Source organism: Osmerus eperlanus, chromosome 1 (genome assembly GCF_963692335.1).
Source record: "Osmerus eperlanus chromosome 1, fOsmEpe2.1, whole genome shotgun sequence".
In the NCBI taxonomy this organism is placed as follows: domain Eukaryota; kingdom Metazoa; phylum Chordata; class Actinopteri; order Osmeriformes; family Osmeridae; genus Osmerus; species Osmerus eperlanus.
In genome coordinates this window covers 6,232,647-6,260,161 of record NC_085018.1, presented here as the reverse complement: position 1 = coordinate 6,260,161, position 27,515 = coordinate 6,232,647, and the positions used below count along the sequence as shown (strand labels likewise).

The window sequence follows — 27,515 nt, the reverse complement described above, 5'->3', positions numbered from 1 at the left end:
TATAACTCTTCCAATTGTATTAGAACCAATTTATAAACCAGGGGTTCAATTTCTGCATTTTTACTGAATACCATCACACATTCCATATTTTCCACCTATAAATCCAAGTTCTGGTGGAAAGGCTTAAAAAAAAAAAAACCCTCCCTGTTTGGCTAGGAATTATAACAAATGTTGATCACGCATTTGTTAACCACCAAACTTGGGATTCATCTAAACGAACACATCTATCAGCATTAATACTCACATAATTATGCAGAACTATACCCTCTGGGATCACCTTTGTAAGATCTCAAGTAACAGGACTCTTTTAGCCCCCACCTTTCTCCAACTCTCCTCGGGATTTCTGTAACTTCTTGGTCAAAGAAAAAAGCACGAGATTGATAAAAGTGAGTGATTTCACAATTTAAAAACTTGTTAGACTTTGCACCGAAGGCAATTATGGTCCTTGGAGGACACCTAGTGGATCTTTTGATTTTTGATTTTATTTTTTAAAGAACGACAGATCTGTTTAAAATACCGTTCAGCTCAACCCGACTCCACACAAATAGACAGTGAAAAAGACAAAGACAACGAGTTTAGGGACTCTAACCCCTGGAAAGGACTCTAACCTCCCCTTGGACAAGGACAACGAGTTTAGGGACTCTAACCCCTGGAAAGGACTCTAACCTCCCCTTGGACAAGGACAACGAGTTTAGGGACTCTAACCCCTGGAAAGGACTCTAACCTCCCCTTGGACAAGGACAATACACAAAAACGGTTGATTTCCCACCACTGTTGGTTTGACTAGGTACGATGAAACATAGTAATCGTCTAAATTTGGTTCTCAGTTCCGAATAGCAGTACTTTGAATTAACAGGTGTCTGCTTACCTTTTTTTTTATGTTGAGGCGCCTCTGACGATTACGTCTGCCTCCTCGTACCGGTGTATGGGTCTCTCCCCCAATCCGTCGGTCGGGCCAGAACCCTCTGGACTCCCTCTTTTCAGCGTCGGGGTCACCATTTGAAGGATTCTTATATCTATGTGTCTATTCCAATATGTAATGATGGCATCCAATGACACAAATCTGTGTTCTAGAAAGAGTGGTCTGGAGTCGCAGAGGTCCGATAATATCAGCTTTAATGCAGCAGTTGGAAATCAACAAGTACAGAGCTCTGGGGTTGTCTAAGTTTCCCTACCCGCAACAGAGTTTGGGCTGGTTCACGAAGTCCAACTGGCTATCTTTCCCTCCCCAGCATATATTTATACAGTGCAATTGAAACACAAGTATTAAAAAAAGGGTTGAGATTGTTCTCTCGTGCATCAGGGAGTTGTTCTTGCCTACGCGTCCCACCTGCTCGGGTGCCGTCTCCACCCGGTTTCAAGGTTGTTTCTGAAAATGAAGAGATAGAGACACAAAGAACAGCCTGCTTCCCACACCCAGTGTGAGACCCAATGTTTAAGCCTGAGCACACTTCTAAGTTCATAACTTTAATAAGCACAATGCATAATTTTAATAAGCACAATATATTCTTTATGAGGGCACTAATCACGCCCCATACTCAATGTCCCTTTCCGCACGCCATACCGCACGCCATAGTGAGGGCACTAATCACCCCCCATATGCGTAGCGGTGGCAGTGATTGTCAGGCGTATCGACGGTTGCTAGCTTTGTTAAAATTGCATTGCACTAATCACCCCCCATACACAAATCACCCCCATATGTTGCATACGTCGGGCTGACGTCGGCAAGACGTATGGGTGTGTATTGGGCGATCCACAAATGCAGATTCAACACTTCACACGCGAATTGTAAGTGACAGACCATGAGAAATGCACACACGAAATTTTAAGTATTTCAAGAAATTACAAACGATATAGGCCTATTTACGAATGGACATCTATGTGTTCAAATCATAACACATTTATTTTTTGTAGGCTACCATATGCATTTACGAATAATTTTGAGACATCTCTCCATACAAGATTTCTTTCAGATCGTCACAAAATAACGTAATGAAAACACAAACGAGTTGAAAAACATCTTATTAAAATACATTTAAAACATGGCGATTTCCGTGACAATAGTAATTGATTTTATTATTTTACGTGACAATATTACGAAAATCTGTGATACAATGAAAGCATTGGTTCTAGATTACGAAGACGCCACACATACTCCAGTTAGGTAGAAACTTAACCTGGAAGTACTTCTTACGAAAGATCTCTTAGCAACGGCGCAAGGACGCAAATCAAAAGGCAGGCAAGTTGGGCAGGATGGAGGTATTGTTTGGTGTTTTACTGATGCATAGTATGCATGGATTTGATTTCTTAGAGCTGAATACTTTAGACAACATGGACATGGTAAACCATACTCTGGATCGTACCAACAATTCAATTTTTGATTTATTTGATTATCAGAAGTTTACAGCGAATGAGAATACTAGTGGATCGGCGATTACGGATTCCACAGTAACGCTAGCACCTGTAGCATATAGGAATGCTACCCAAACGCGGGTGACCGGAGATAGCCCAACACAGAGAACGTCTGCCTTGACCTCACTGTCCACTGCAGAGCATATACCGCTGTTATCACAACCTCTGTCGTCAATGGGTTCCTTATCGCTCCCTGTCAAAGACGGTAAGTATTGTGATCCTTGCGACTACAGTACTAGGCTAGTTAACACTACTACTAGTCCTACTAGCCACACAGCGGGGGGGGGGGGGGGGGGGGGGGGGGGTAGCTGGGGTCTGACAAGCGTTTTACAATGTCTGCGGTCTGAAGATAGAACTAATGCTATATAAATTCCCAAGAGGAAATGCACTTTATTGTCACAAACATGGGGAGAGGGGAACTTTTGTATTTTTTACTTGGTCAAGGCAAATATGTTTTTCTTTCGAACAAATATGTATTTTACGATGTTGTGCATCCTCAGAAATAAATAAAAATTCAGTTGTGGCCAACATATTTGGTCGCTTGGTACACTGGGGCGGAGCTAGACATTGTAGACATTCGGGATGATACCTTCACGTGCTAGTCGGAATATCCTATTTCCCACTTGTTAAACCATAGCAGAGAATGCCTAATATGGGGAGAACTCATAGACTTATAAAGACACAGCAAGCCTGCTCTTTCAAGATGGCGTCCCCATTCATTTCTATGAAAAGTGCTCAGTGGCGCAGTGAGGCAAGCGAGAGCGCGAAACGGAGTCTGGGCGACCATGTAGAGACAGAAATTACATGCCGTCGTGTAAATAAGATAAATAAGGCAATTTAGTTTGTTTAAGCAAGCTATAGACCTATTTTATAGGAAAGGTAACCTTAAATGACTTATTTTGTGATCGGGCGCTATATATATATATATATACAGTGATCCCTCGCCACTTCGCGGTTCACTTATCGCGGATTCGCTATTTCGCGGATTTTCATAATGCATTTTTTTTTTTTTGGTGCATTGTGCTCTGCATTCTGATTCGCTAAAAACTCACTCCCGCTTCTTGTATCAAAACATGCTACGAATTGTGCTATCATCGTATCATATCATATCATCGTCTCGTGCAGTTATGTGTACGTACATAAAACAGCTTGGCAAATTTACATTAAGTTGGCCAAATTATCTTGTAATTTCGAACATCTCCTAAACCCATAATGTCGACGAAACGGCCTACACGTGAGTCACTGTATTTGTATACATGTAATAGTTGCTAATTGTAAAAAAAAAAAAGTTTTCTATTTCGCGGATTTCACTTATCGCGGGTCATTTTCGGAACGTAACCCCCGCGATAAACGAGGGATTACTGTATATATAAAAATAAAGAATATTTTTAAAAACATTTAATTAACTTGACCTTCCAGGGGGGGCGGGGGGTGCCGCTGGGGGGGGGGGGGGGGCGGGGCGCCTCCCTAATATAATGGTAGGGGAAACACTGCTATCACTGTATCCACCTTATAGACCTTTTTTGATGAACATTCTAGAATGTTGGCCCTTGAAAGCTTCCGGTTTCAGACGCGCGAATGATTGTTTTGATGGAAGTCAGTTTAGAAGCATAAGTGAGCAAGTTACTGTGGCAAAAAATGTTGCTGTGTTTGGCTGTTCGTCGAGATTGGGGTGAACAAGTTGTCAACAAGTTTACATTTCCTATAAAAACGGGACATGTGGGTTGCTGCTGTAGAGAATAGCTTGTTGATCTTTCAACGTTGTTTCAATAGTAATATTGGTGGAAATACCGTTAGAATCGCGTTGGTTTTTCAACGTTGTTTCAATATTAAATAAGGGTGCAAAATGATGATTGGTCAACATCAGTCTGACGTTGTTTCAATGAAATTAGCGTTGAAAGCGGATGTTGATTCAGCGTAGTTTCAATGAAGTTTGCTATCTGGGTTAGTGCTTTAAAAAGGTGGTTTGTGGTGTATAACTTGTCATGGAAGGGCATTTCCAATCATGCCTAGCATCAGTGGCGATGTGTCCTTTCTTAGGTTACTGAAATGAATTTGCGCAACAGGCAAGGGATCCACCTGAACAATAAATATACTTCAGTAGAGATAACTCGGTTGTGGATCTGACACTGCATGCGTAGTCCTAGGCTATGGCTAAAGGCCGAAATATACTTCTGCGTCTCCGTTTACGGATGGGCGGGCGCACGGATACGCACGGATAGACTTCGTTTATGGTTCTCCGTAGGCTGTGTGGCGCAACGTTTTTTGTAAAGGCCGAATATGCTTCTGCGTCTCCGTTTACGGATGGGTGGGCGCACGGATACGCACGTATACGGATGGATAGACTTCGTTTATGGTTCTCCGTAGGCTGTGGGTGCTGAAAACAATTCACCGCCATACAAAATAATGTAGCTGAAAAACCTAGCCTTGAAGAGACCACCCAAAACACTGTATCGTATGTGTACCCATTTCATTTTGTGGACAAAAAGCCGACGGAGGAAATCCGCATCCTACTTTGTGTTTGGGCTACGAAAGACCTCCACAGATTTAGCTAGTTGCAGTACTGCCAGTAAAGGTGGGATGCAAGTGTTCATATAGGAATTTGTGTGGGTTAGTAGTGCCCTGGTCCAGCAACACATGAGCACCCAGCCGTTTGAATTTTACTCTGACGATGAAACTAAAACCCAGGACCGGTGATGTGGGACTTTAAGGCTCTGACTAGGCTCTATGTCTGCTTTAAGGTAGACAAGGTTGTGTCCCACCTCCTTTATTAAAACGCGACCAACTTTATTGCTGTGGAGGTACTGATAAGACTCAGATCTTTTCAGGTTATTCATCGCTTCACCGTCCGTAGCAAGAGAGTTCATAAAGTAGCTAAATATGCTAGTGTACGTTATTTTTCAGGTCGTCCTCCCATCACTCGATAGTAGAAGGCAGGGGTATGATCACATTGTCCCATTTCAGGTGTAACAGGCTGTGTTCCCACATGTTTTATTTTGCATCAGAATTCGCTTACCGCAATGACTGTTTATGAGCGTTACCATGACAATCGCCGGCTCAGGAAGTTGCGCCCATAATTCAGGAAATGGATCATGGGAGCTAGGAATAAGGTGGATATATTCCGTTCACTTGGTTTTTAGCCATATAAACCTATTCTAGATGGATGTTCCACATACCACTCAGACTCACCACATATACGTCGTTCTTTTTGCTTCGTGATTTTAGTATGACTGCTTAAGTATTGTGTCGGATTAAAGAAACTGTAAACTTGAATATCTGGCTCCTTTGCTGTTCTAGCTTGGCAAAGAAAGCTAAGTTAAATAGGCATATTATGATGATGGTGAGTGTTGCTTTACTATTGCTAGCTTACAGTTATTTTTAATGCCTTGTGGTGTATAATGTTGCATAACCATAACAATATTGTGGTTATCAGACATGATTTTTTAATCTTCGTCTTTGCTCCAGAAGAACATGTCAATAATGACGCCTTAACATTCCACGATATCACTATTTATATTAGGCTATAATTACGTTTGTCATGCCATGAACATAATTACGTTCATTACAAAATTGTTAAATCTGCTTTAAAATCACTGTAGAATATCAAACCCTTTCTCTTTGTGCTCATTCAGCTAATGTAAATCAGCAATGTTCCCTTTTGTGCTCGTCCCCTGTTCGTATCCGCGAGCACATTTCCAGGCAACTTTTCTTGACGTAAGCAAATAAATGGGGTGCTAGTTTACCCATTTCGGATTGGTTTCAAACTTAGCAAAAATCAGGAAAAATTATTATTTGAAAAAGCTAGTAGTATGAGCCAGGTTCGAGAATCGAACACAAATTATTGGGGGAGATAGTTTTGGATATGTTGACTGGAGTTAAAGGGGTCATTGATTGCAAAACCGATTTTACCTTGTCATAGTTGAATAGCGACAGTTCGGTAGGTAAAATGGACATACACTGAAAAAACTTGTAGGATATACTTGATAAAATCCTCGTAACAATTTGCACTAGCACTTTAAAAGTAAATTGTACTGCTGTTATATCGTAGAACTCATTTGCCATAATCTAGTAAAACGTACTTACCACTAAACTTCACATTCGTAGGGATACAGTAAATCTTACTTAATATTTATTGTATGAGTTATATTTATTTAAAGGAGTCATTGATTGCAAAACTGATTTTACCTTGTCATAGTTGAATAACGACAGTTCGGTGGGTAAAATGAACATACAGTGAACCTCAAAGTCCATTGACACCTCTTTCCTATGCAAATCTCAAAATGAAAAAATTTGGCTGTAAAACGGTAGCTTTTCAACAAAGCCTTTTTTGGCTCTGGTCTGTATCTTTGTCACGCCCCAAAATTTACATCCAGACCAGCCCACTCACTGGTGTTCTTGCCCAGTCCGAGGTAGCGTAGATCTCCGATACTAGTTTAGCTGCGTGCTGCTCTGTGTAGGCTACTTCTAAGGAATTACAAAGAAGAACGTTTTGAATTATAACAAGGATATTGAAAATGGACCACGGTTGTAAATGCTGTGTTCCAGGCTGTACAGGGAAGGCTAACACTCATAGTCTTCACAAGGAGCCAAACATTCAACAGGCATGGCTGCTGTTTGTCTATGAGAAGATCCCGGCGAAGTTCGACACTAAATTATTCATTTGCTCTAAACATTTCACCCAAGACAGTTTTGACAACCTTGGACAATTTCAAGCAGGATTTGCTAAGAAGCTGAACCTGAAGTGCTGTTCCGACCGTATGCTCATCGCAAGCTGTAAGTACAGTATGATTTTGTCGCTAACAGTTATTAGCAATGCTAACTTCTCCTGTATCTAGCATAGGTAGAATGCTAAATACGTTTCTAAACACATCAACATACTTTACTTAGCAAATGACTCTAGCTAGACTAGCTGTAGTCGGCATTAGAAGGGAAGCTTCCAAAAAAATAGCCAGAAAATGAATAGCAGTCTGGCCTATTGCTAACGCCTGTCTAGATTGTCTATTTGAAAGAACTGGAGAAAGGCAGGTGCTAGATACAGGATACGTTACATTTAGTCATTAAGCATTTAGCATAGCTAATTAGCACGTTAGCATTGCTAATAACTGTTACCGACAAAATCATACTACAGCTTGCGGTTATGATGAACGTAAGGTCGGAACCAGTGTTTCCAGATTAGATTGACAGTTTTCCGCCCAATAACAATTTAAAACCCGCCCACTTCTATAAAAAAACGCCCAAATCCTTACTTTTCCAGAAAGCCTTCTAAAACCATTACATGTTCAATAGAAAATACGGCACAAACATTTTAAAACTTTAATCTGCAAAAACGGATATTACATTTACAGATCACTAAGAGCTGATATGGAAAAATTCTAGCGGCACTGTGTAGATTTGAATAGTCAAGAGATGGAGGTTACAATAAATTTATTTTGCTTGTACAAATCAAGATTTAACAAAGTACTTTGTGATCAGTCATAACAAAGGAGGTGCTAGCCACAGGTCGTTCGCCAGAGTGATACCGAACAATCATAAAACCCTGCCTTATATAAACTTTAGATCAAATGATTCCTCTGAACTCTGTTGATTGGTCAGCACTGCTCAGTGATAGTTTGACTTCATATCAAGTTCCCACGGTTCTTTAATGTGGCCTCTCTCCCCAAACCAGTAGACAGTAAAACCACAGGAGTTCAGCAGTCAAATGGTCAACTGTCCTTTGTGTGGGCCACTTCAAACAAGTCTACAGGAAGGGTCAGAGCAGTTTGATCAGTTAACAATACAATTGAATCCACATTGTCTCCAGACCAGCTGTCTCTTCCTCCCCAGGTGACAAGAACCCTCTCAGGTCACCCAGACTTCCCGTCTCTTAGACTTCACGTCTCCTAGTTATAAAACTGCAAATGGCATCTCTACCAAATGGGTTGAATCGACTGTCACTGTATTAAGCTTCTTAGACTTCCCTTAAAACACCTTCCTCATATAAAACACACATATTATAACTGTATTCCAAAATTTCCACGACAGAGCACAGTGAGAAAAACATTACACCTTAAGTTTTAGCTCAACACAATAAAGTAATTACATTCTGCCATGACATGTAGATTAAGCCACAATTAAACTCCAAAATCCAACCTATTTAGAATGTATATAGCCTATTTTTTTTACAATAAGCACAGAAACACTACTAGGCCTACTGTATTTGCATCGATTGTTCTCTCCCCTTCGCGATTGTTCCTCTCTATCCCTTATACACAAACACAAAAATGTATTGCTAGAATTTACAGTATTGTTGATATCGCAGTATCCATGGATTCCAAAGCCCCACTCCAAATGATTGTCCCTACAGTCACTGCACAAGCCAATGAGCTTACTGGCTAATAGATGGAAGAATCAAATCTCCCCAACATTTGCCGGGGAGGTTTGAAAGTAGCGGATGTCCACCCATTCCTTGAAAGGCCAGAGCGAACATCCATGAGGCTGGAAAGTAGCGGTAGTCCCATGCAATTTCTTGTCATCCTTTAGCAGCGTCACCTGGGAAAATGCCCTCTCAACATGAGCGTTGGATATTGGCAGTGTGGGCAATCGAAAGGCACCCAGTGCTAATTCCTGAAAACACTGATTTCCTCCCGCATCTTTGAACGCTTCAACTTCCATCCAAAAAGCGTCAATGGCCTGGTTACTTGAGAAGCCTGCTGATGCTACATTTCTCCATTGGCACTCTAACTTGTCCATTGAGCATGAGAACAACTCAATTGGTAAGTCTTTAACTCCTGGCCTGTTTGTGGTAGACATCACAGAGGTCGGACGAAGCAGCTCCAGTTTGCGCAGCATTTCCAGTGATGAAGGTAAGCGCATTTGATATTGCACCAGAACTTCTTTTAGAAAAGCCATACATTGCGCTGAAATTCCCTCCTTCAACTCAGGCGTTAACGTACTTGCTTCCAGAAGCTGTTGGAATGTGGTACCTAGGTCTGCATCCTGAGGTGACAGGTAGATGCTGGACGATTTAAGATCAAGTTCCCTGAGATGACTGTCAGTGTTCATGCGCAATACGCTGGGCTTTATAACTCTTTTCAGTGCAGACATGTACAGTCTTTCAAGATCTTTAAACACACCCAGCGTGTCTCCTGTTTCCAGTTGGAAGTATTTATTCACGGTTCTGATTTCCGTCAAAATGGGCCGGAGAAAGTGCATGTAAAGGCTATTCGATTGGTTGCTGTACATTTCTTTCAGTAGCCTAGCTGAATAACAGTGTTCTGCATTTGATACCAAGTTGAAATGGATCTTGAGTGCGTCTTTTTGATCTAAAATCCTCTCGATGCAGTCTGCTATCACTAACCTATGGGTAGAGCTGGGTGATACCAATTTCAGGGGACACTCCATCGTTTATGGTCTCATAGATATTCCTATAGTCACTCTGGCGTTTTGCTGAATGAGCAAACCAGTTATAGGTTTCTCTAATCATATATTCAAGGTTGCTTGGGAGAAGTTGCATAGCTTTGTTCGCAAATAGATTGACAAACACAGCAAATAAGCTGTAGATTAGGCTGCTTTTGTTTGAGTAACGTGAACACTGAGTGATTTTTTCCGACCATCACACTTGCCCCGTCTGTAGCAATCCCCACCATGTTTTTGATGTCCAGGCCACACATCCTCAGAAAGGCATCGATTGCGTCAGTAATTCCAGTAGCACTTGCGTTGTGAAGATCAACAAGCCCCAAATAAGTACTAACAAATTTGCCGTGTTTCTGTGAGCGGTACTTAACACACAGACACAGAAGTTTACTCACTGATATGTCCGTGCTTTCGTCAAGGTAGAGAGAATAAGGAGACTCGCCAATATCTTGCTGTAACTCCTCTCTGAAGTGCGGTGCCAGGACAGACTTTATAACTGCGGTACACTTGGTCCTGTGCATTTTGAATGTTCCCATCTCCTCGTGCAAAATATCTGACAAGTCATCCACTGCGTTGATGGAAGTGTGGCAAGCAACATAGGTTGCAATTCTGAGTTCACAACGTTTTTGGTCATCATTGATTGTGCCTCCACTATTACCAGCCATTGGTACTGTAAATGATTTCACGCTGGGTACACAACGGGACTTGTGCTTCTTTGTGGAAGCATGATCTTTCAGATCGCTAAGTTGAGCCCTGATCTCGGTGTTACAATATTTGCAACGGGCTTTACACTCATCTTGTGGGACAGACTCGATCCACATTTTCAACTCTCTGTCTCCCACTCTTTTCTGTAAAGCTTTTTATACTTCCCCCACTTCGGCATATTTTTACTTTTTGAAAAACAATGCAAACCCAAGTTAGCTACGATATGCTTTAAGCAACTTCATGCTAGGTAGGCCTACCCTATAGGTCAGCCTCTGTTCCTTGCCCTTCCTGTATTCAGTTCCTAATAGTGATTGAACAATAACACATGCCAATCAAATAGTTTGTTTGAATGTTTTTTTAGTCTTTAAAAAAAGCGAACGAAACCTGCCCAAATTTAATCAACCCACCCAAGGCTATTTTGCCCTGCGCAAATGTGTCGAGGGTCAAACTGCACAGGGATCTTCTACGCTACGGTATAGACAAACATCAGCCATGCCCGTCTAGTCAATGTTAGCTAGACTAGCTCATCTGCTTTTTATTAACGCTGATTTTCAAGGAATGCAAGAACAGCTAGATAGCGAAAACACCTAGACTGTAGGCATGTAAACTAGTTTAGCTTGCAAGAGCATAGGCAGAATGTGTGATGATTTAGCCTAGTTTATTGGCAATGGGGCTAACGTTGTTTCATGTTCCTGACTGTTTCATTCAAATAAATAACCTGTGTTGTTATGTAAATCTACAATTCACGATGCATGTTTGTCCAGATCTTTGTCAGGTTATTTTTCAGCAAGATATCTAGAGCTAGCTAACTGAAGCTGAGTTGAATCACGATATAGTTTGGTTGCTAAGCTGTAACGTTCTACCCACTTAAGTCAATCCAGTTTGCTTCGACAACAGAAGTGAAAACAACTAACGTTATCATTTCAAATGATATCTAGTCAATCTGTTGAAAACAGTGTTTTTATTTCAAGTCTCCAGCTTCGGTGTTTCAGTGAGTGCTGTTGGCCGTGTTGCGTTTTTGCTCCCCAGCTTCACTCGTTGAAAACCAACCAATCGGCGCGCAGCTCATCTAAATATTAATGAGCATACCATAAAAGGAGAAAAGCTAGTGTTTTTTCCCGGGAACATTTCAGAGGATCTATCGGGGCATAGAACAGCACCCGGGCCATTTTCAACCCAACCAATGTTACATACCCTATTCGGAGACCTTAAGGAACAGTGTGAAATACCCCAAAAACCTAGTCAATCACCCCTTTAAACCAATTAAGTAAAGTCAATAAAAAAAATTCTGACAGGAAATCTGATGTGCTCAACATATTAAGTAAATCTCATGACTAATATTTACTGTTATTAAATAAATAAGTGGGTCAGATGGGGTCAGATGGCTGAGCGGTTAGGGAGTCGGGCTATTAATCAGAAGGTCGTTGGTTCGATTCCTGGCCGCGCCAAATGACGTTGTGTCCTTGGGCAAGGCACTTCATCCTACTTGCCTCGTGGAGAATGTCCCTGTACTTACTGTAAGTCGCTCTGGATAAGAGCGTCTGCTAAATGACTAAATGTAAGTGGATATTATTATATTTTCGTCTGACATTCAGTTAGTTAGCTGTATAAAGTTATATTACTGACTATATTGACATTTTCATAAAATTATCTTTTGATAAATGTTACCAAATTAATGTAATAATTCTCTATGCATTCAATATACTTTCATCACAAATCACACAACAAAAATACAATTACACAGTTTATTTGGACCAAATATCCATAAATGTGATCAAATCACTGCTCAATCAATTCACAAGGCACAAGCCAAAACTCTTAAATCAGAAGATAGTCTGTGAGACACTCGGGTGTCTAGCATGACCTTTTCAACAACTGTAGGGCTTACATAACTAAAGAAAATGCATGTCTTTGGGTTGGGAATGCAAGTCATAAATTCTCCCAACAGGCTTTGTGAATGCATCCAAACAGTAAGGAGTGGTTTAACAGATTGTTACCTCATCAAAAAGCCAACACATGTCCTGATGAACTCTAAAGCTGCATGTGTTTATGAAAATAAAGTGTCTCATGACAGTGAAAAAGAAAAAAAGAAACTTTGATTTTTTAAATCATGTCCGTGTGTAACTGACATTTTGGGTTTCAAACTGTAAATTCTTAACTTTGTGGTAGAGTAAAATGTTAACTAAACTGTCATAAGTTCTAACAAGATTGTACAGCACCTGCCATGGCGGTAGCATTTAAGACAGCAACTTACATTTTAAAGTTTGTATTTTTGGGGACAGCTTAATCCCATCCAGTTCTACGAAACGTTTTTCAAACACCTCAAAAGTGTAGCGCAGTGTTGGGGGGTATGCCAGGTTGAGGGCATAAATCAGCCCCATGACCAGCACGCAAGCTTTAGCAGAACTCCTGCATCCTGGCAACATCACCTTGCCTTCAAGAAGGATGGATACATCCACTGGATCCCCCATCAGCACCATGAACAACCAGGATCTTCAGGATGTGTTGAGTGGCATCACTGCGGCTGTCCTCCTGCATACAATTCATAAGAAAAATGAAGACAATTCTTTTAACCCCTGTGTTATTTCTGACCCATCAGTCATTGTGACCCACCGTCGTATTGCGACAAATTTACCTCTTACAAAAACAAAGTGAAGCATTTTCTTTTAATCGTTGGGCTGTCTCAGACCCCCCACATTGCAAATGTTAAAAGAAAATTGTTTTTATTTGTTTTTGTATTGGGTAAAATTGGGTAAACACAACGATGGTTCGTTATGAACCTTTGGGTCATGTGACCCGAAGGCAGCACAAGGGTTAAGAATATTTTACATTAATCAGAGCGGAATATCTCGATCCCTAAATTGGCTTTCATATTTTACTTTAGGGTTACGTTGCACTTTAAATGACAACACATTAAAATTTCAAACCATGTCATAAAAAAATATATTTAAAAAATCAGGCTCGGCAAGGTACAGTATAAGGCTGCGGATAACAACTTCACATTTCATCTCAATGCTGTGAATAGATTCATGATGTGTTAGTCTGAATTACAGGATGTGGAGTTAGAACACAAGCAGAGATTTGAGCTCACGGAGTAAAAGCCATGTGTGGATGGATGGAGCATATAGGGGCATTAAATCTATAGTGTGAGGATTTGTGCTATGCGTACGCATTGGGCAAAGTGCGTGTGTGTGAGTCTCCCCTGCAAAAAAAGTGAACAAGCACACCTGACTCAGTTTGTCGAGGAACGGCCTCAGCTTGGTCCCCACGACACCTCCCTTGGCCAGAGAAATAAGTTTAGGTGTGTAGTGATCCAGTTTGTGCATGAATCAGGCCAAACGGTCTCATGCAAAAGGAAGAGGAAATTCGGTAAAAGGCATTTTAAACCCTGTACATATTAATGGTGTATTAACAAGATAGCACTTTAAGTGGAACACTAATTTGGCTTCCAATCTTAACAGTTGTTAAGATTGTTAAGTGTTTCAAGTTTAATTTTAAAAAGGGGTAAATAAAGGGGTTTATATGTTCACCTACCTCTGCTTCACAAAACAAAACAGGCCATCTCTCTTTGAAGTCATCGGCAGCTGGATTACATTTAGTCATTACCACTCACAACCTCAAGCCTTCGATAGGAGAATGTTTTGGCAATTTTTTCTTCAATAACCTTTGTGTTGTTCTTCTTCTTTACCTCATTAAGAAGCTGCAGTCTCTCCATCTCCAGTTTGTTGCTAGTTTCTCCACTTGGATGTGGAGGAAGGTAGTTTACCTCTGCTCTCTTTGGTCTCTTACAGTTTTTGGCTGGATTTATCTCCCCAGGAGATTTCCTTTTCAATGAGTTTATGTCAAGTTCAGGACAATGTCCTTCACGCCTTTGCAGTTTAGAACGGAAATTTGTAGGGCTGTCCCTGAAAATAAGATTTTCTTTGGTCGACCAAGACTCGCCTAAACACTTCTGAAAATCGACTAATCGAAATTTGAAACGTTTTTATTTTCTACAAATGTCACAATGTTTTTCATCAAACCCTTTTGTGTGATGTTTTACCTCACTGTTTTAAGAGATAATATGAAAGAAATACATACGTAAGAAGGGAGATTGACAACTAGACAAACATAATGTACAAACATTTTCCCGATCTGACTCAATGTAGCTGCTGGACATTCCAGATTCAGCCGCTATAAAATAAGCTATTACTAATAATAAGTCTCGTGTCACCAGTGCTGTTGTTACCGAATGCCGATATAATACAAAATGACTGATTGGTTATTATGTATTATCTCTTACAATGTACTACAAATAAAAAATATTGTTTGTTTAACATGCAAATCATCAGAACACACTGATCACTGCCTGAAAAAGCATGCAGATTTACGTAGAAGCCGAGTGGGGAACGGTGCAACAGAGAAGGATTTTGTCTTGGCCAGAGAAGATAATGTAATTCGATTTGGATGTGATTCTTAGGCCCCGTTTACACGGAGGAAAAACACATATTTTCATGCGGTTTGGCCTTTCATTTACATGAAAACTGAGGTTTTATCACAGAAAATGTTCATTTCTAAAAACTCCGGCCAAAGTGGAGATTTCTGAAAACTGAAGGCCGAATTATACTTCTCTGACTCCGTTACGGACAGTCGGACGGATTGGTTGAATTTATAGTACTCCGAAGGCTGTGGGTGATAAACACTTCACTGCCAGAAGAGTTGGTGGCGCTGCACTGCGATGCTAGCTAGGTTATTGAAAAGTCGGAGCAAATTTACAAATTAGCCGTTTCATCAATAAAATAAGCACATTTTCAGCAACTACACTGCCCATTTCTCGTCACATTTTAATTCAGATGCTAATTTACATGTACTGTTTAGCTGAAATATGAATTGTAAACTTACAGCAATGGCGGTCAAAGGATTCTGTTCCGTCTTGTTGGTCACGGCAACTCCGCCCCCGCCCCAAGCGGTTCTTAATACGGACCAATCACAGCCAAGGGGTATCCGTAAAATGACGGACGGACGTCAGGAAAATCAGGAGGTGCACGGGAGTTCCAGGAGGTGCAGGGAGTTCCTCGTCGGAGAGGGCGTTCCCTGTGTCCGTCTCTGTAAAAACTGAGTTTTACAGAAGTTTTAGGTTCTCAAACGTCACAGTATGCGACTAAAAAAGCATCACGTCCAGTGTTACCCCTAGGTTTACAGCTTTTGGGTGGTGGGGGGGGTGTATTTGTGAATCATCCAAACAAATGAACCTCGCGCCATATTTACTATTGAAAGGAAAAGGAAGTCGATCGTGTTATTGGGTGTGCTCAAGCCTTCGGCGAGAGCACAACCTTTGTTTTCTCACATATATATTATTATTGGGTGTGCTCAAGCCTTCGGCGAGAGCACAACCTTTGTTCTCTCACATATATATTATTATTGGGTGTGCTCAAGCCTTCGGCGAGAGCACAACCTTTGTTCTCTCACATATATATTATTATTATTATTATTATTTTTATTTCTTTTTGCCCCCCTAAAACTCAGTCAATATTTGGCCTACATAGACAACGTAGGTGTCAAAAGTTTCGTCTTGGTAGCGATTGAGTTGCTTCTATTGGAATTTACGTTCCGTTGCATGGTTTAGGCTGAAGTTAAGTTTTTGTGGAGAAAAGTGAAGCTAACGGTGGCTAATTTGCTAGCCACAGTCACTGACGTTACTAACGTCACCAACGTCACGAAAACACGCGTGACTACCTTTGGCAGAACATTCGTTTCGCATCTGTTAACTTGGGGGATAGCTAGGCTAACTATAGCTTTACTGCAAGGCAGCTGCAGAAACGCCACAAGCAAAGAGGCCAGGGTGATAACTATTTACTCATTTTACTTTGTGATATGACACACAATTGTCATGTGTAATGTACAGTATAAGCTGATATTATTAAGGAAGTACATCTACTTTCGGAAACAGTAGTCTACTATTTCACTGAAGTATTAGCATCATGACATTAGCCTGTGTTGCCCGGGCAACACATACTACAGTGGTCTATGATGTAGCGTTATCTGTTTTCAATCGTTAAAATAAACATTCCTCACATATACATTTTCGTTGTAGGATTTATTCTGACATTAGTAAACGATTTGTTGGTGAAATTACCATTACCTGTGGTTTCAAACCAGTGTAGCTCACTGCAACGCTGTAGCTTACGCGAGACACACGACAAAAACATCTAACTTACACAGCTGTTTAGGAAGTCAAACGGCGACAGAACATGTTCGGCACTCCCCTTACTTAAATCAAAAGTCTATCTAACTACTAACCTGAACTTCATTGCCACAGCCTAAACGTTGTCAATCTGTTCATGAAAATAATTAATTTCAGCTTAAACCGTACAACGGAACGTTAAATCCAATTCAACCAACGCAATCGCTACCAAGACGAACACAGCAGTAGTCTAGTACTGTACCGTAGTAGTACAATTTACCGGGGCAGCTTCTCCACACAGGGCTATATCGCATTTTGCGTTGTTACTGACAATGATCGCTACCAGTGAGCTTTTTATGAATGAGCGATTTTCCACTAAATGAATGTCAAGCTTATTTACGTTTTGTGGGGCATATTTTCAGTTAGAAGATGGTACTGTTTGAATCGCGATTCCATCTTCTACTGCCGGGTAACGTCGTAGAATAATCTTCAAAGGGGGTTCTTTATTAATGAATGAATGCAATGAGTAGGCTAAATGCCTGAAAATATCATGAGAAGGGAAAAACTTAAAATGACGTTTAAGTCATAGAGATTAGGTCAATTTTTACACCGGTCTGCCAAATGTATTCGTTTTGATTCAATGTTGAGGCTGCCTCTTGCAGGGGAAATGAGAAGACATCTATTTCATTCTACACTTCACTCGTATTTTCAGTTGTAAATGAGCAGCAAAAAAAAATGCTTTTAAATCTATGTAATCTTTATAAATAATAAGTATGCATTTTTATATAAAATATACAGAAATATCAGTTGTAAAAATGTCATTCAAAAACGGACCCCTGTGCAACCGACGCAAGCAAGCACACCCTACAATTTCCCCAGAAATTGTACCCTCTCTAGTTCGTAGTTGTTGTTGATTTTGAGAATTCTAATTGGTTTGCATGGCTTTATCCTTCTCATTACACTGCCGCCTACAGGTTTGGCATAGTTATGATAGCGCTCGGGGGCGTATTTATGCGGGTTAATGTAAACAGAAACATTTTTGAAAACGATCTTGTCTGTACAACGTTATTTTTGAAAACGGGAAGAAATATTCGTTTCTGTAAATACCCGGATATGTGTAAACATGGCCTTATAATAGGCATATTGATTTTTCAACCCAGCGCGTTAGCATGAGAGAAGTAGGCCAATTTACGGTTTTCAGGTGGTAGGCTACATCATATTCGACGTCGAACTATGAAAAATAAACCGTTGTTGGTAGAGTTTGCATTCAACGTTTCACCCGGTACTTTGTAAATGAAAATGTACATTAATGAAATGCTGCCATACCACAGATTTCTTTGCCATTTTGACTAATAACACCGACAAAGTAGGCAATGGCAGAGTTGTAGTTCGGAAGCCAATTGTGCTCGTGCCGTGTGCAAAAAAAACAAAACAAAGCGCAGATTAACGAAAGGGAAAACAATAACACATTTTCTTTGAAATTATATATATTTTAGAGTTCCTTTATTTGTCTTAATTAATATAATCTACAATATATGTAGAACATTTCTTTAATTCAGCAATGGTGACACAAGCGGGAATCAGATCTCACAGTGCCATACGGCAGCTCGACTAAAACAATCTTAGTCGACCAAGAGCATATCGACCAGAAAATCGACTAGTCGACTGAGTGGGGACAGCCCTAGAAATTTACCATTTTGTATTTAAGACGCTGCTGCCACCCGTACATGCCTGAAAATTAGGTTCCAGGCCTTATGCTTTGCTAACAGGGCTTCTACAACTGCCTGTATTTGACGACCAGTGGGATAGGCAGTGTACTGGAATTTAGCTTCAGAAAGTTTCTCAAGTATGTCAGAGTTCATTCTTGGATTTTTAAGGAGTGAGCCATCACTTTCATAAGCCTTATTTCCTGCTTGAAGGGGGATTTCGAAATTATATGAAAAGGTGGGTATCACAAAAGTAGTTGGCCACGGTTCTGATCTGTAGTCTGGGGACAGTGGTAAAATCATGGTATCGGATGAACTAACTGAGGAACTGTCATCCTGGAAAGAAAGTGGCACTGGAGAAGAAAAAGCAGCAGACTCATTGATGGGACTCAATGTGAGAATAATAGAAGGATCTGTTTTCACTAGTTTTATAGTGTCTTTGTCCTTAACCGCATCTGTAGATGTTAACGTAAATAATTTATCAAAATCTTTGTCCATATGCATTACTGCAAAACTCCCTTCAAGATTAAAATGATGCTGAGCAGCTGCCAAAAGTTCATGTAAGGTGCTAGGAATTCCATCTGGTAGGATTAATTTGTGAATTTCGGTCTCTTCAATAATGACACGTAGTTGACTGGGGCTACCCATCACAGCCTTGGGAAAGCAGCACTGCAAGAGGAAAGAAAGACATGGTTAGAGCATATGATCGAGGTATACATAAAAAATGTTGTTTATAGTGAACAGAAACTTTACCTAGTTTGACAAGCAGATGTAGTGTTTCAAAGAAACCATTCGACAGCCTTCGACTGTATATGTAGCTAGTGGGTACATGTCAGTGAGTTGTGATTGATGAATTACTTTCACATTGCTTGTGGACTCCACTTTGAAACATCTAGAATGCTCAGTGTACCATGCACTTTGCATTTTCACTACAAACACGACGCTGTTACGAACCATAAGGATTTGTAGTATTTCGCAATAGTAACAAGCAAACAATAAGCTAACTAACAAAATGACCCATATATTATTACACATAAAAAAAGGTATAACTCACCAGAGATTACACATGGATGCGGTTCAACCCAACCAGAGCACGTCTACATTCTCTGACCCAACCGTCTCTGACCGAGGTAAAATCGTGCGTATCTTCTCAAGTCCAAGGGCGCAAGCAGATGAAAGCGCTAGTTTTAGATTAAAATGTACTTAGTATTTTTTCGTGTATGTACAGTGACTCTAAAACATTTAAATAGTATTAATAAATATATTATAAAACTTACTCTTCCCACACAGTTAGTTTATTACATTAATTAAATGCGTATTTATTAAAATATTTACTTAAAACATTCTAGTTCACACTGAAACTTAATATTATAATGTACAATTTATGACAGTTGAGTTAAAGATCCTGTAAAGTAAATTCCATGTTTTGCTTCTAAGTACATTATATACGTGTGAAATGAGTTCCTGAAAGCATGTGCAAAGCGCTAAAACTTTGTCACACTGAAATGTGGAGTTAAACCGAAGAACAGTTTCTCTTCCGTTTTCAGATCAGGTTTTAATGGGCGGAGCCAAAAAATGCCCTATCTACGTCATTTCGCCCTATCTACGTCAGATCACTGAATGGCTCCTCCTGCTGTACTGTTATTGTAGCCTACATCAGCTAACTAGCTTCAGGATGTCTCCCACCACCCGCAACTGCATCTTCCCTGGATGCAAGAACTCCAGCTGCGCTGCAACGCCATTTAAGTTCCCTATTGATAATGAAAGGAAAAATAGGTGGATAGATTTTGTGAAGAGCCACGCTCATGGAAAGCTTCGGATAAACTCCAACAGCCGCCTCTGCACTGACCATTTCACGGCGGACAGTTTTAACATGGACCAGAGACAGACGGGGTTCACCAACACACGGCTTCTCTTGCAGCGCGGAGCCGTACCGAGCATCGCCCCTCCGGCCGTTCATCCTCCGGTCGCACCTGGACCATCCACCGCCGCCAGCAGTTCATCACTCAGTTCTGTGTGCTTGTTATAATTATACTAGATAACTTTTCCAGAGGTATCTCTGCTTTGAGTTAGTGCAAACCGCTAAATTGATATTAGGCTACTCGGTGTAGAATGATGGTATTTTGGTGAAATGGTAGCTAATGTGTTAGAATTAGCCTAGTTGGAGAGCTCACTGTCTGCTTGCTCTGGTGTCCATTTTTACTGTTACAGCTCAGGGGAACATTTCATTTATATGCATCTGTATGTTTCACTCATTGAACAAATAAATTCTAATTCTATACGGTTTTGTTCGGCTTGACATAGCCTCTATTATCTGGGTCGGAGGTAGGCACTAGGCAGCGAGGGGCGGAGCTTCAGCTCCTTCAGGCGACACGCCCCCCCAGTCTCAAGCAGAGAAGACTGCTGATTTTTTTCACGATTTCACAGCCTAATTTAACATACTTGTCGGTGTTATTTTTTCATTCGAATTTGGATGGGTATTTAATAACACATTATTCTGTGGTGTGGCGAACTTAAAACTTGTTTCCAGGTCCACTTTACAGGATCTTAAATATATTTTACTCTACCAGTTCATTTTATTACTGTATAGTGAACCTCAATGTCCATTGACACCTCTTTCCTATCTAAATCTTACAACTTGAAACTGCAGCTGTAAAACGATCGGTTTAGAAAAAGCTGAATTTGTGACGTCACAAATATAGCATCACCTTTGTCACGCCCCAACATTTACATGGCCCCAACAACCCTCTGGTGTTCTGGTCCAGGATCTCAAACACTAGTTTAGCTGTGCGCTGCTCTGTGTACTTCCACAGGAATTACAAAAGAGAAAGTTTGGAAGTTTTTAAAGGATATTGAAAATGGACCATCGTAAATTCAGTGTTCCAGGCTGTACAGGGAATGCTGACACTTTTCAGTCTTCCTAAGGAACCAAACACTCGACGGGGCTGTGATGTTTGTCTATGAGAAGATCCCTGCACAGTTCGACCCTCAATTACACATTTGCTCGAACCATTTCACAGAGGACAGTTTTGAAAACCTGGAACAATGTAAAACAGGATTTGCTATGAAGCTGTTGCTGAAAAGAGGTGCTGTATGTTATGTTCATCACAACCGCAAGCTGTAGTATGATGTTGTCACAAGATGCATGTTTGTCCAGATCTATTTTTCAGCAAGATAGCTAGAGCTAACTGAAGCTGAGTTGAATCACAATAGTTTGTTTGCTAAACTGTAGGCTCTAGTCAATCTGTTGAAAACAGTGTTGTGTAGACACAATAGGTTTATTTGTAAGTTTTTATTTCAAGTCTCCACCTTCGATGTTTCAGTGAGTGCTGTTGGCCGTGTTGCGTCTTTGCTCTGCAGCTTCACTCGTTGTAAACCAACCAATCAGCGTGCAGCTCATCTATATATTCATGAGCATACCATAAAAGGAGAAAACCTCGTTTTTTCCCAGGGCTATTTCACAGGATGCATCAGGGCTCATAGAACCGCACCCGGGCCATTTTCAGCCCAACCAATGTTACATACCCTATTCGGAGACCTTAACCTTTTCATATTCCTGTTAAATTTGTTTAACAGGAATATTTATTTTGAAAGCTGACACTCTGAAGTTATTTCCCCTGTTGTCAGGACCCCTGTCAGTCCTACTGGTGTTGAGTAATAGAAGCTTGAACACAAGGAAAGTGAACATTTCTATTTCCGCCTAGATTTTGTTTTGAAAACAGAGGCCTGAAGAGGCCTAGAGGTGGTAGGTATTAGCTGGAAGACTAAATTGGACCACAGGTTGAAGCCTTACCCAATTCAAATCAAAAGTCAAACATAATACCACAATATATTCATATTTGACACATGTTTTTGTAAGAGTACATCCAGGCATTTTCTAAAAGGGTCTTTTGGAGACTCCAAAATGACCCTTTGTAACCAAGGTCAAGGTCAAATAAAAAGGTATTATTTTTCATAATTGTTATCTCTAATGAAAGGTGGTACTTGGAACTATCATATATAATAGCTAAATCCCTAATTAGTATTACTGAAACACAAACTGAAGCATGAACACATTGGAGTGCTTTATCTGATTCCAAAGATTGGCGCACAAAGAACACTGATTCTGTCAACCATATTGCGCAATCGACTGTTATTTTGAAGGCTCCACAGACGCATACAAATGAGGTATTGGCATTTTCAGCTAGCTGTCAGCTACAAGGCTAACGAGCTAATTTCAGAGCCAGTCGAAGCCAGTTTGAGAAATTTGTTTAGAACGAGTGTGGCGGGGGGGGGCGCAGGACGCACAGACCTAGTTGGCTTTAGAGGGCTGTCAACGGGGCATGGAAGCTCCTATTGGGTCAAACAAGGTGTCAATCAAAAGGGGAGGGTTCAACGGACATTTGATGCCTTCATATTGTAAATACTCTGTTGCTAACCGGAGAAAAGAACACTTTTATGTGAACAAGTTGTTTCTTCCGTCGGCTAACTTGCATAATGAAACAGGATAATGGCTATTCATGAACGTAAAACATTGTATTTGGACGAATTACTTTACATGGTTAGATACTTTGAACCCTTGGGACTTACGCAGATCAAGTTTTGATGGCATGATTTGCACACCTGGACCTATTTGAACCACTTAGGGTGAGTACAACTTTTTTCTTTGGCATTGTTGAAGGAATGTTCACCGGAAAAAGACGTTGACTTTGCTTGCTATTGCGACTTGATCTTGAATTGGTTTATTTCAATGGAAGAACAAGAATCGTAGCTTTCCAATGATGTATAACATGTGTAGCGTCTAAAAAATATATTTGTTAGAATTTAGTGCTTCGTAACTGAGGGAGGGGGAGGCAGCATTTTTGTCACGCGGGCGAAACAGGAGCGTAAACAGGTTAAGGAACAGTGTGAAATACCCCCCAAAAAACAGTCAAGGACCCCTTTAATAGAATAAAAAAGACCTGACGAGTTGGGTAGCAAATCGGAAATGCAATACCACCTACATCCACTGGGGCCGTTGCCTCAAGCCAAGGGGCCAGGGGTGGGAGTCTGATTCCAGTAGAATCAGAACTTGTAAAATGGGGTTAAAAGTCAGATTAAGATTGAGGTGGCCAAGCAATCAAATGACCCAGAAAACATTTTAGACATCCTCAGAAGAGGGTTATGAGTACACTCAACAAGTTTGGTGTCAATCCATCAAAGATTTGCTGAGATACGACCCAACTTCCTGTTTGCTGGCTTTACTGCACATTTTGGAAGGACCAGACAAAGCGTGGCTCAAAAACCTACCATGAAGAAAACGAACAATGGTTCCCAGTTGCCCCTGCCCGGAAGCGGGTCACCGGGGCCCCCCCCTGGAGCCAGGCCCGGGGGTGGGGCTCGATGGCGAGCGCCTGGTGGCCGGGCCTTTTCCCATGGGGCCCGGCCGGGCACAGCCCGAAGAGACAACGTGGGACCCCCTTCCAGTGGGCTCACCATCCGCAGGAGGGGTCATGGGGGTCGGGTGCAGTGTGAGACAGGCGGCGGCCGAAGGCGGGGGCCTTGGCGGTCCGATCCTCGGCTGCAGAAGCTAGCTCTAGGGACGTGGAACGTCACCTCGCTGGCGGGAAAGGAGCCGGAGCTGGTGCGCGAGGTAGAGAGGTTCCGGCTAGATATAGTCGGCCTCGCCTCGATGCACAGCATCGGCTCCGGAACCAGTCTCCTTGAGAGGGGCTGGACTCTCTTCCACTCTGGAGTTGCCCTCGGTGAGAGGCGTCGAGCTGGGGTGGGAATACTTGTTTCCCCTCGGTTTGGCGCCTGTACGTTGGGGTTCACCCCGGTGGTCGAGAGGGTAGCCTCCCTCCGCCTTCGGGTGGGGGGATGGGTCCTCACTGTTGTTTGTGCTTATGCACCAAACGGCAGCTCAGAGTACCCACCCTTTTTGGAGTCTCTGGGGGGGGGTGCTGGAAAGCGTTCCTCCCGGAGATGCCCTCGTCCTCCTGGGGGACCTCAATGCTCATGTGGGCAATGACAGTGAGACCTGGAGGGGCGTGATTGGGAGGAACGGCCCCCCCGATCTGAACCCGAGCGGTGTTTTGTTGTTGGACTTCTGTGCTAGACACGGCTTGTCCATAACAAACACCATGTTCAAGCATAAGGGTGTCCATATCAGGGCTCTAGAGTGCGACCAATTTGGTCGCACTATGCGACCAAAATGTGTACGGGTGCGACTAAATTTTTTCCTAGGTCGCACCGGTGCACCTAACCTCCTCGCATCCGCTGTCTCTCCACAAACGAAGCGTTTGTTATCCTAAGACGGAACTGACACTCATGGTTGGATCATATCGTGGTCTAAACCAATCAGAGACAGAGATGGGGTGGGTCTTTGCCTCTGATTGGCTGTGATCCAGATATTCCTGTAGCTCCGTGCTGTGTGATTGAAATTACGACCTGAGCACCAGAGTCAGTTTAGCAGACCTGGGCATTATATGGCCCGCGGGCCATAACCGGCCACAGGCTGTCTCAATCCGGCCCACGTGAGGTAAATCAAAAATTTAAAATAAACGTGTTGAGCGGTAGTAAATATGTAGTCCTGAAAGACTACAGTGATCAGGCGATTTACATATGTGCGCTTGCGCAACCTCACCGACAGGAGAGTTAGCTGTTGGTTAGCCCTCGAAAATGAAAACCTTTTCCACTGATTAACTTTTAACAAGACATGGACTTCTAAGTATCTGTTTACTGAGGTCAAAGTGAAAGCTGTGAAGAAAAAAAACTAACGCGGACATAATAAGAACTTGACTGATTCAGTGGGCGCGGGCTGATGGTTTGCTAGTTGAACTGCAGACCCTGATCATTACCTGTCAGCTGTCCTTCGCATATCCACCTCAGACATTCAGACAGATTTCGTGCACTTGTTCAAGCCCACTGGATTTCTCTCACAGAACAAAATGAACTGAAACAACGTATTGCTTTTTGTATAAAGTTGATCAATTCCACATCTTTAACATACTGCAAAACAACTTTTCAGTGTTTGTGAAGATTAACTGGTTACAAATAAAATGAAACACTGTTGTTGTTGTTTATACTGTTTATTACTTCTATAATCTTTCCTATTTGACCTACACCAAAATCTAAAATATTTATATAAATATTTACAGAATATCCTTATTCTTCTGATAACCAGTAGCAGCTAATCAAAATATATACTTTACTGCTTTTTACAATGGGAGAAAATGAATAGTGAGCAAATTGATGAGGCCCTCCAACACATTTCAGGTTTCTCATGTGGCCCCTTGTAAAAATGAATTGCGGACCCCTGAGTTACGAAGCTGGGCCATGGAGCTAACCCATGGAGCTAGGATTTTGATGCTAGGGAGAGTGTGGCAAGATGATTTAGCCAAGGCCATAGGGCAAGAAGGCCAAATTACATGTGTTGGCCATCTGAAGGGCATGGGACAGCAAGGTGGGACCCGCTATAAGACTTGAAATGTTAGGTCGTAGGAAATGTTAGGTCTCAGTTCAGGGAAGCACTTTTAAACTGTAGCACTTTCTATTTTGAAATGTTTTATTTTGCCTAAAATGTTTTAGTTTGGTAGCTCAGTGAAGCACTTAAAATATTTTTTTTATATATATATATATATATACAGTATGATTGTGCTTCAAATAAAAAATATATTTACCTACACCTTATTCTTGTTTAAGATCATTTACATAATATATATGAATGTATATGGAGCGTGATAAAAAGGTGACCTTGAAATTGTGGCAACGCAAGGAAAAATTTGGGTGCACCTAAATTTTGTGCTGGTGCACCTAAATAAAAAAGTTAGGCGCACCAGTGCAACCAAGGCAACAAGTTAGTCTGGAGCCCTGCATATGTGCACTTGGTACCAGGACACCCGAGGTCTCAGTTCGATGATAGACTTTGTAGTCGTGTCGTTGGATCTGAGGCCGAATGTCTTGGACACTCGGGTGAGGAGAGGGGCGGAGCTGTCAACTGATCACCACCTGGTGGTGAGTTGGCTTTGGTGGTCGCGGAGGCAAAAACCCGGGCGTGGGAGGACTTCGGCGAGGCCATGGAGAATGACTTCCGAACGGCTTCGAAAAGGTTCTGGACCACCATCCGGCGACTCAGGAGGGGGAAGCAGTGCACTGTCAACGCTGTATATGTATAAAAAAAAATGTATAAAAAAAAGTATACGCTGTATACTTTGAAGACCTCCTTAATTCCACCAACACGCTTTCCGACTTGGAGGCAGAGTCTGGGGACATCGAGGGGGGCCCTTCTATCTCTGGGGCTGAGGTCGCCGAGGTGGTTGAAAAGCTCCGCGGTGGCAGGGCCCCTGGGGTGGATGAGGTCCGCCCAGAGTTCCTTAAGGCTCTGGATGTTGTAGGGCTGTCTTGGTTGACACGACTCTGCAACATCGCGTGGACATCGGGGACAGTGCCTGGACTGGCAGACCGGGGTGGTGGTTCCCCTCTTTAAAAAGGGGGACCGGAGGGTGTGCTCCAACTTTAGGGGGATCACACTCCTCAGCCTCCCTGGGAAAGTCTATTCAGGGGTCCTGGAGAGGAGGGGTCCGTTGGATTGTCGAACCTCGGATTCAGGAGGAGCAATGTGGTTTTCGTCCTGGCCGTGGAACTGTGGACCAGCTCTATACCCTCGGCAGAGTCCTGGAGGGTGCATGGGAGTTCGCCCAACCAGTCTACACGTTTTGTGGATTTGGAAAAGGCGTTCGACCGTGTCCCTCGGGGGCTCATGTGGGGGGTGCTCCGGGAGTACGGGGTACCGGATTCCCTGATCGGGGCTGTCCGGTCCCTGTATGACCGGTGCCAGAGTTTGGTCCGCATTGCCGGCAGTAAGTCAAACTTGTTCCCGGTGAGGGTTGGACTCTGCCAGGGCTGCCCTTTGTCACCGATTCTGTTCATAACTTATATGGACAGAATTTCTTGGCGCAGCCAGGGCGTTGAGGGGTTCCGGTTTGGTGACCTCAGGATCGGGTCGCTGCTTTTTGCGGATGATGTGGTCCTGATGGCTTCATCGGGCCGTGACCTTCAGCTCTCACTGGAGCGGTTCGCAACCGAATGCGAAGCGGCTGGGATGGGAATCAGCACCTCCAAATCTGAGGCCATGGTTATCGACCGGAAAAGGGTGGAGTGCAATCTCCGAGTTGGGG

General features: G+C 42.1%; 2 protein-coding genes and 1 long non-coding RNA gene across 3 annotated transcripts in view; 2 read left to right on the top strand and 1 right to left on the bottom strand.

The window, feature by feature from the left end:
* Positions 1-27,515, top strand: part of tpra1 (transmembrane protein, adipocyte asscociated 1) — a 208,945-nt gene that overhangs the window by 86,331 nt on the left and 95,099 nt on the right. The window lies entirely within an intron of this gene.
* tctn1 (tectonic family member 1) overlaps positions 2,223-27,515 on the top strand; it is a 58,900-nt gene continuing 33,607 nt past the window's right edge. The window contains exon 1 of the mRNA XM_062456402.1: positions 2,223-2,617. Within this exon, the coding sequence (XP_062312386.1) occupies positions 2,254-2,617 (364 nt within the window). The 5' untranslated portion in view covers positions 2,223-2,253. The remainder of the gene's footprint in view (positions 2,618-27,515) is intronic.
* LOC134022409 (uncharacterized) lies at positions 12,274-14,866 on the bottom strand. Its single transcript, XR_009930646.1, has 2 exons — positions 13,737-14,866; positions 12,274-13,041 (listed from the first exon to the last, which is right to left on the bottom strand). It is a non-coding gene; the product is annotated as an uncharacterized LOC134022409 (long non-coding RNA).